This window comes from Gymnodraco acuticeps, unplaced genomic scaffold, assembly GCF_902827175.1.
Source record: "Gymnodraco acuticeps unplaced genomic scaffold, fGymAcu1.1, whole genome shotgun sequence".
NCBI classification, from domain to species: Eukaryota; Metazoa; Chordata; class Actinopteri; order Perciformes; family Bathydraconidae; genus Gymnodraco; species Gymnodraco acuticeps.
This window is the reverse complement of record NW_022989931.1, coordinates 290,001-299,749: the sequence shown is the minus strand read 5'-3', so window position 1 is coordinate 299,749 and position 9,749 is coordinate 290,001. Positions and strand designations below refer to the sequence as shown.

The window sequence follows — 9,749 nt, the reverse complement described above, 5'->3', positions numbered from 1 at the left end:
TTTAGAATTACATTTGAGATGGTTGACGTAAAGTTTAATAGGGATAGACCTCAAACTCACTGCGGAGGAAAAAGAAAATCAGCAGAAGAAGAAAAAACTGCGGTCACTGAATCACACCCTGCACTTTATACATGGAGGTTTTTTTAATGTGATTTTAACCTCAAAACAAACAGAATGTTCTGCTTCTGTTTTTGTCAGAGAGGGTCGTGGGGGGATGCAGCTCCTTTGTGAATCTCTGCAAAAAACAACTTCTGGAAATGAGGCCTGAGCTGAAAGAGAGCTAATGTTCAGAGAGAGAAGCTGCAGGCATGGAAAACACATTTTTACGTGTGTGTGTGTGTGTGTGTGTGTGTGTGTGTGTGTGTGTGTGAGGAGGAGTATCAAAGTGGCTTTAAAAGTCATCGATGAGAGCTTTGACAGAGAAACTTAGACATCAGATGTGTGGAGGCCTAGAGATGCAAGTGCAGGAAAAGGGAGCCTGAACGCACCAAAACGCACGTAAACGCATCTTAATGTAGCCTACACAAAGTCTATCCTTGTTTTTAAGCACAGATGACGAACTAAAGGTTAAAATCAGACTCATGGGGACAGAGTGTGTGGTCAAATGTATGAATGAGATGATAACAGGAAAGTAAAGAGAGAGAAAATGTGACGTTTTTTGGTGTTAATTGATTTCTGTTTGTGCTGCCTGGCTGCTCCCCGGAGGTCAAACACTTTTTACGCACCTTTTTTATTCCCATCTGACAGTCCGAGCAGTCAGAGGGCCTGAGAGAAACAGCAGCCCCCCCCTTTCCACACACACACACACACACACACACACACACCCACACACACACACACACACACACACACACACACACACACACACACACACACACACACACACACACACACACACACACACACACCACACACACACACACACACACACACACACACACACACACACACACACACAACACCCACACTTTAATTATGCAAAAAGGCCATTCAACAAATATGGCCCTCACAACAAAAGACTCGGGTTATTCTGACATTCCCCCTACACACATTTCTGTTTTTTTTTCTCTCGACTGTGAGTAAGACCCCGAGATAAACCCCTGAACAAGTATCAAGTTATCACCAACCTTTTGTAATAAGAGTATTTTGTCTAATCCCAAATTGCAGTTTGAATTTTCCTAATGCTGAGCTGGTAAAGCCTCGGATTAGGCGGCGAGGAAGAGGAGGGGGAAAAGTTTTGTCCCTTCAGCCGGCAGCAGGATCTGCGGGGGATGTTGTGTGTCGGTGCTTATTATTAAAACCGTGATGCATAAAAACACAGAGGAGCTCCGGCGCCGCGTGGAGACCCGGATCCCTCAGGTGAGGATCTCTTTTTAGAAAGGCGGCTGGGAAAGGAAGTATAAGCAAAAGGCCGAGATGAGCACCTGTGAGATGAAGCCAGGAGACTTCAAAGCTCAGGAGAAAATAATCCATTCAGCTGGAGGATCCTCGGCACAGAGAGAGAGGATCCGCGCGCTTTTACGCAGCGTCTAAATGCTGAACATTGGGAAACTGACTGCAAGTGTTTCTACAGATTCTGCTTCAACAGGAACAGTAAAGGCACCAGGGAGATGCTGCGGAGGTAAGCCGGCTATGTTATTCTTTTTATTCCAGAAAATCCTTGTCAAATGTTTAAAATATTGGATTTGTTAGCTGCAATGTTTTGTTTTTCTATTTGTAATAAATATACTTTTCATTTAAACATGAATTTAAGAGGGTTTAATACTGATATTAAGAGGAATACATCTCAAAATGTAAGTCAAATTCAAGAGTTTAAGTGAAGTTTTACACATGAACAATTACAAAATTAAGAGCCTTTAAAACAATATAATTAAAATTATTTACGATCGATGTAAAAATAAGGTATTCTAATACATTTTAAATGGTTTCCTGCACACACACTCTTACTCTCACACACACTGCACCGTGTAAAACCTCCTTCACCGTGTTGGCGCTTTGCTTTTATTCTGCAGATTACAGACCCCTGTGATAAAAGCGCTTATAATACAAAGTAAAACAAAGCGCCTCGGGGGACGTGCGGTGCGTAAAGTGCGCGTACAGTCGATCCCAAGCAGAGAAGAAACGAATCAGCAAATTAATTTTGGAGGCATCAGAAAGGCCGGGGGAGGACGTCCGCTGTCACAACCTATTTCCCTGCTTTCATCCGAGATGTGAGGCTGCCTGCAGGGACCCAGCAGACCCTGTACTGCAGGGACATTTCACATTTTATTTTGACACCATTTACAATGAAAATGCACGGAAAAAAGGTACATTTAATGTGGTAAAATATGATTTTTTTTCACATCTAAATGTTAATATTGCTAATTCTTCAGTTTCTATCCCCCCTCTCCATCCTGGATGACCGAGCCTCTGCAGCTCTGCAGCGCGCTGAAATCGGCCCGGAGAGAAAGAGCGAGAGGGGGGGAGAATAAAAAAACATCTGCTCGGTACAAAGTGATTCCTCTAATCTTCCTCGGAGGAACCTGCTCAGCACCCGACCTCAAACAAAAACCCCAAACGCCAATTTTAATTTATAAACACGCATGCAGGTCGCAGGGGAATTGAACAGAGCAGAATAATAAGCACGCAGCTCGCTGGAGGAGGCAGTGAGGGCCACTTCAGTGCGTGCATTTCAATACGTTTTTGGGAAGAAAGAGGACAAAATCAGGAGTATATTTGGATTATGTGGAGGGTAAAAAGGAAAAGTGAGTTTTAGAAGTGTGTGAGCAATTTTACAATAAGAAAACAGTCTTTAAATCCCCCCCAAAAAGTGTTTACAAATATTAAGAAAACAATTATCAAATGGTGTCCAAATGCTTGTAACTTTAAAAACCTGCAGGAATAAATGCAACCACACACGTCTGTGGAGTATGAAATCATAAGGACTTTATTTATTAAGACTTGGGTTATGACACTGGAATAAATAAACAGATAACAGTTGGACACGTGCACCAGATGGAGCTCTAAGTGATTGCACGTGGAGCATATCTCTCTTCTTCAGAATACAATAAATCAAACCAAAAAAAAGTTGTTGATCAAAATGCCATGAAACGTGATGGTAGATCCACTTACAAGCAGCTTACAATGACAAACGGCAATAAAATAATATATATATTTTTTGTTTATGCCTGCATGAATCCAGACGAAACATGTCGGATGCTATTGGTCAGAGCAGTGATGAAAATAGACAACATGATATTTTTTTATTTTTTTTTTTAAAAAACATGATCTCTCTTTTGGTAACTGCTTTCAGCCAAGACAATAAAAAAAGCAATAGGAAAGTTAATGCATGATTTCTGAAGATATTTTACAAGTAAAAACTGTAAAATGAAATGATAAAAAGATTACAGTCAAGTAATGAAGTAGCTTGAAAAGACTGATATTTTTTTTTTCCTTTTTAAAGTCCACACACGATGAAAACAAAAGCATAAATCCCACGTTAAACCCCGTTGTGCTGCTACCCCTCAAACCTGCTCCACATTCAAGGCTGTGCTTGAACATGCAAAATACACAGGCTCCTCTCACATATGTTCACAAACAGTCACCTCTCCGGTAAAGAAAGGAGAATTAAAATGAAAACATGGGTGTATATATATAAGTGGGAGTCCAGTATAAAAGTTGGTGCAAAGGCCCTCGCAGGGTCGCTCCTCTCTGCGGATAACAAACAAAACAACAACCCACGTCCAATCACTGATAAAATCTAGTCTAGGAATGACTGCCCACTATCCAATAATATTATTATTCATCATTATAATCATGATACATTTCTTTTATCGGCTACATTTATCGGTTGTGTGTTCTTTCTGAAAGGACAATCATTGAAGCACACACTTCCTCCTCTTTCTTGGCCATCTTTCCTTTGTTCTGCTCCAGCGTTCTCTCCAGGTGCTCGTCCTCCTCCTCGGCCCTGCGGAGGGCAAAGGTCAAAAGGTTAGATGTGGCGTAGGGGAATCGGGGAGGAGGAGCAGGTGGCACACACACACACAAATATAGACACACACACACACTGGACCCCGCCCATACAGGTGTGCTATACTTCCGCACCGTGTTTTCACTTCGTCAATGCTCTCCAGGACACCCGCCAAAGAAAGTTGGATATTCGTATTATAGACTGTTCTGTGTGCAGTACTGAGGATTGTGGGTAACTTACTGTTTCTCCTGGGCGTCCAGGTCCCGCACCAGCGCGTCCCGTTTGTTGACCAGGATGACCAGCTCGTCCAAGCAGCAGCTGCTCTCGCCTCTTCTGAGCCCTCCGTCTTCTTGCCAGTCTGCAACAACACCAGAGAACACTCCTTCAGACGTGGATAACGTTGAGGTTTGGGACGGATGCTACCGGACAGTTTGAGATGAACATCTGCAGCTTCACTGTTTCAGCTCTTCATCAAAACTCTGAAGGACTACACTCAGAACGTCCACCTTCCTATTGGACTGTGTGGAGATGACCAGCTCCATGTAAACACACTCCATCAGGTTGTGTGTGTGTGTGTTTGTGTGTGTGTGTGTGTGTGTGTGTAGGTGGTGTGTGTGTGCGCACAGTTACGATATGTGACCCGAGCAAACACACTTGAAGGATATGTCATGTTAATCTGCCGCATGGTGAACACACAGATATATGAAGAGTCCCTCAGGAACATGCTGTTGTATTAAGTCTAATAATCCCAGTAATATCGTTTCAAACCTTTGTATTCATTCGAAAGTTTTGGGTCTATTTTTTTACTTAATCTAGTGAAATGATCTCTGATAAAGAGTGAGTGGGAATTCAGTTTCTGATTTGGCTTCATTCAGATTCTAAATTGTTTCTTTGAGTCTCAGAAATCTTCCAGAGAAACATAAATAAATACACACGGCCCCCCAGTCTGTTCCTCTGAATAAACAAACAGGTGAGGCCCCTGACTCGGTTCTCCAGGGCAGGGAAGGGGCCCCCACAGGGTGCAGGTGGGACCCCGATCCAAATCCCTCAGCCTCTCCCTAGGGGGGGGGGAGGGAGGCCCACAGGAGAGCTCTCTCTCCCCCGGGCTCAATATCCGCCTGGCGCCCTTGGCTCCACATTCACCGGGGCAGCACCCCCTCCTCCTAAACAACAACATTTACACAAATTCAAGGAACCAAAATGCCGTCTAGCATCATCTTAAATCCATCTGAGTCACGTTCAGACTCAGAAACATCTCCAACAGCTGAAGGAGAGCTCCTCCTCAGCGTGAGAACGTCTCCCCTCAACATCCCCTCTCTCCTTTTATGCTAAAAAAGAAATCCTCTCCATCCCAGAGAGAAATCAACACGGCCGAAACGTGGCGAGGCTTCACCCCTCTATCAATATTTAACCAGCTATTGATTCCAGAATAATAAGGAGATTGTTAAAATGTCACTCCCAAAAATAAGTGTGGCTTTATTAAAAATAAATATCCCCCCCCTCTCATTGAGTCAAATTGCGGCAGTCAGACTGTGCGTGTGTGAGTGTGTGTGTTGTGTGAGTCACGCTGGGTGCAGTGTGTTTGTCCTGAAAGGTCTGCTCTCTTCTTCATTGGCCGCTCGTCTCTTTGAAGTCGACCACAGAGCGAAATGAACACAGTCCCAATATTGTCTCTCTGCACTCCTTTCTCTCTCTCTCTTTGGTCCTTTCTCTTTTCTCAAGAAAGCAAATGTACTCTCTCTCTTTGTGGGGAGTCGACAAATACTCCATAATAAACTGCCAAATATGTACTGCCAGGATCTGAAGAGTGCTTCCTTTTCTTTGAAGTCACTTTGAAATGAAATCAAATTGTGTCAAAGAGAACCAACGAGTCATCATTGTGAGACAGGAATGTGGTGTGTATCCATACCGCCATACTGCACACACTTTCCCACAATCCTCTCTTTCTGCTAGCCCGGCCCCACAAGAGGAGGGTTACAAAAATAAAAAAAACGTCTCCCACAAAAACACAGAGAGAGAGGTATGTAAAAAAGTATTTCCTCTTAATCCGGCCCTCCTTCTCCTTCAGAGCACATCTCAGCCAGAAAGCCAAAGTCCTGGTCGAAGGGTGTGTGTGTGGGTGTGTGTGTGTGTGTGTGTGTGTGGTGTGTGTGGAGGGGGTTATAGGGGGGCAAGCACTCTGCTGTCAATCACATGTCTCAGAGTCCCGCCCCCCTCATTAGGAAGGTAAACAATAAGGAGAGCCGATGAGAGACGTGACCAGGCAACACAGAGCAGGGCATGCTGGGTAACCAGCACCCAGGAACAAACAAAACACCCTGCAGCCACTCAGAGACCCCCCCCCCCCACCCTAAGCCCCGCCTCCCCCATCAGAGAGAGAGAGAGAGACAGAGAGAGAGTGTGTGTGTGTGTAGCTCACATGGGTGGGTGTGTATTCAGATAACCCTCGCCAACGGTAACCATGTGAGTCTGCACAAGGCTCACAAGAATGCGCTGGTTCAAATCCCCATGAACCCCCCCCCCCCGCGCCTCCGCTCTGCCACGCTAAATTTATTCAAGAGAGCAGAAAACTGGTCCAAGACGGCTTCTCTCCCAGCGAGGGAGAGAGCGTCTCTCGTCTCTCGCAGAACCACGATGTGACGTCGAGGGATTTGATCCACGGAGTCATATATGGAGAGAAATCGATCTGAAGTGTCTTCGGACGTTTACAAACGTATTCCCTTTCATTCCTTCGTCTCTCTACCTCTTGTCTTTGGGGTAAAAGGCCTCCAAAAGCTGGTTTTGGCCAAAGTCCAAGTGGAGTCAAGAGACAAAAAGTGTCACCAGGGGAGAGAAGAGAGGGCGGAGGGAACGGGAGGTAAATACAAACTATTTCAACAGCAAGCAGGAGATGTTGTTCTCTGTTACGTCACAAACACGCTGAAAACATACGATTGAATTATTGATTAAAGGCGAGAACCAAGAACCGACCAAATGATTACTTAACTCGCAATAAGACTTTGTATTGTGCACAAAGTCCAAGAATGAGTTCATCCCACTAACAAGTTCTGTCTGTTTATCAAACTCCTCTGTGGCATAGAGCTCCATTGTGAGAAACAATGATCAAGAAGTCTCTGCTGAGTGAGATGTTTCATTGCTGTGAGCACAGGGTATATGCAGGAAGCCTGAAGTCAAATGTAATTCCTTTTAAGACCTTTTTTAAGACCCTTTCCATACATTTTAAGACCTCATCGCCACTTTGAGTTCTAACCGGTTACCTTGGCGACACACTTTACCTCACATTGACTATATACAGTATTGATTGTCCTTCCTCCTTATCTTCCAACCATTTGGACGCAGACTTGCATTTCCCCATAACGATGTTGTTTAGCAACCGGCGTAAACGGACCTTCGCGCGCTATCAAGCAGTGAGCGCGCGATGTCCTGTTCAGATGACGTCACATCCAACGGGATGCCATAAATAAACTACACAGAATCACACTACACACCTACGCCATGATTACATTCAGGCAGACGGTAGAATACAACCTGTTTGGACAATTTATATACTTATTGAAAACAAGCTACAAAATGGAATACCTTGGAAAATGCCGTTTAATACTTTTTAATAGCCTTCATTTTCGCTAAATTGATTTATCAACTTTTAATACTTTTTAAGACCCCGTGGACCCCCTGAAACATTCACTAGTGCACCAAATGTCTTTAATTCTACAACTGAAAATAGTCCATAACAAATGACCGGCACTGCTCAGCTGCTCTAGCTAAACACACCTGATTCCAAACCTGTGTGTCTTCAGTGACAGACAATGAGTTCTGGAGAGGCGCTGACACAGTTAGAAAGCCTTGAGAGACACACTGATGCTTTGTTAGGTACTTAATACCTCATAAGCTATATAATACCTCCAGCTTTGTTGTTTGACTTCAGGACACTAAAGGTAACAGTCAACAACTTAAAGTCATGGTTACCCAACTTCTATTCTCCAAAACAGAACCATTAGCCGCTTTCACACCAAGTACTTTGCCGTACTTAGTACCCAGCACTTAGTACCCCCATGGAACTAAAGAGCAGATCGCGTTCACACCGGAATAAGTTCCTGGGGGAGGATTAGGCAAATGAAGCCGCTGACGTCACTTCTTCTTCTCCTGCTTTGGGTTTACTGGCAGGCCGCAAACCAGTTCACGGCGTATACTGCCACCCGGAGTCCCCGGCCAGAAGTCCCCGGAGTTGGGGACTGGCTTCAGTAGAAGCTGCTGGGAGTCCCAGCAGCTTCTACTGAAGCCTTCCGAGTAAATCGCCAGAACGCCGACACCTCCTCATCTCCACCGCTCCCATGTTTTTTTTTGTGTTGCCATAAGTTAGTCTCTCTCCGTTGGTGCGCTGGGCTAATGCTAATAATGCTAATGCCAGCAAATACAATGGCGGCTTCACAAAACTTTCCCGAGTTTTACGGGCCGTGGTTTGCAATCCGCCCAGCCAATCAGAAATGGGAACTTTTCTCTCCCCAGGAAAGTACCTGCTCTCTAGCAGGGACTAAAAAGGGGGTAAAAGTTCTCATGAACTAAGTTCTCTTTTTGGTGTGAACGCAAAATCCCAGGAACTATCGGAACTAAAAGGGAAAAGTACTCCGGTGTGAAAGCGCCTATTTCAAAACGTGATGAGACAGTAAAGCTCTTATAAACTGACACAGACAACTCGAGGAGACACTGAACGAGCAGGAAAGCTATGTAACTCTTTGAGAGACACGCAGATCCATAATACGATGCAGAAACTGAAGCATGAATCTAAAACAATAAGCATCTGTCCCAGCATATGTTACAATAACCAGCACCACGTTAGCTTCACCGCAGTAAGGGAAATACATTTAACAACGTTATCTCCAGTTTTCGTGTCACCTGAGTGAACCAGCACAAACAAGCTCAGTGAACTAAATTAAAAACTAGATGTTATTTTCCTAAATTTCCCCCAGAAAGTGCAGTCCGACTTGCTTCTTGTTATCGCCGGTTCCAGTCAACTAGCAGCGCTGAAAGAGTTGGCAACATCATCAAAAGTCGCCCATGTGATAGGATTGCACCGTGCACCTAATCAATCCGCAGCGCGCCCGATGTGTTACAAAGCCCAAATAGATTTACAAATGGGAAGTGTGTGTGTTTGTGTGTGTCGGGGGTGTGGAGAGGGATAAGCTCCTGCATAGGATTACATATTGATTTTAAACATATAAAAAAGCTTATCATATCAAACCGTAACAGGGAAAACTCTGGGACCCGGCTATGCATAAATCCCTTTTAGATGGCGAGAGGGCGTCCACTTTAAAACATGCACACATTCACACACTCACACACAAACACATATGCATGGAGGCCCCTCGAAAGGGAGCCAAGACACAGCGTTGTGTGTGTGTGTGTGTGTGTGTGTGTGTGTGTAGACATAGGTGTGAGTCGGTAAGCAGATAAAGAGGGCATAGTGGATCAATTTTGTGTCGGGAGATGAGAGTGTGGCTACAGATGGCATTTCCTACCTGGCATCTCACCAAGGGGAGGGGGGTATTTCACAGAACACACTCATAAACAACAACAACAACAACAACAACAACTCCACGTCTAAACAAACTCTGAAAACTTTTGTTGCTATTTAGTAATAACGAAATGTTATACAGCAATAAATGTAAGAGGATACCTTCCTCTCCACCTTTCCCTCTCTGAGACGTCTACATGTGTTTGAGATGTGTTTTCTCACGTCACCAAACATGACTGTTAAGATCTTCTAAGTAAAAATATCTAAGGAAACTTTTGAAGAATTTGT

The 9,749-nt window shown here is 44.3% G+C and overlaps 1 protein-coding gene across 1 annotated transcript in view; it reads right to left on the bottom strand.

The window, feature by feature from the left end:
• Positions 1-3,762: 3,762 nt before the first annotated feature.
• The window catches only part of ehbp1 (EH domain binding protein 1), a gene marked incomplete at its 3' end in the record, with an annotated part of 170,572 nt that continues 164,585 nt past the window's right edge, over positions 3,763-9,749 (bottom strand). Inside the window, 2 exon segments of the mRNA XM_034209946.1 lie at positions 3,763-3,946; positions 4,190-4,307. Of these exon segments, the coding sequence (XP_034065837.1) occupies positions 3,823-3,946; positions 4,190-4,307 (242 nt within the window).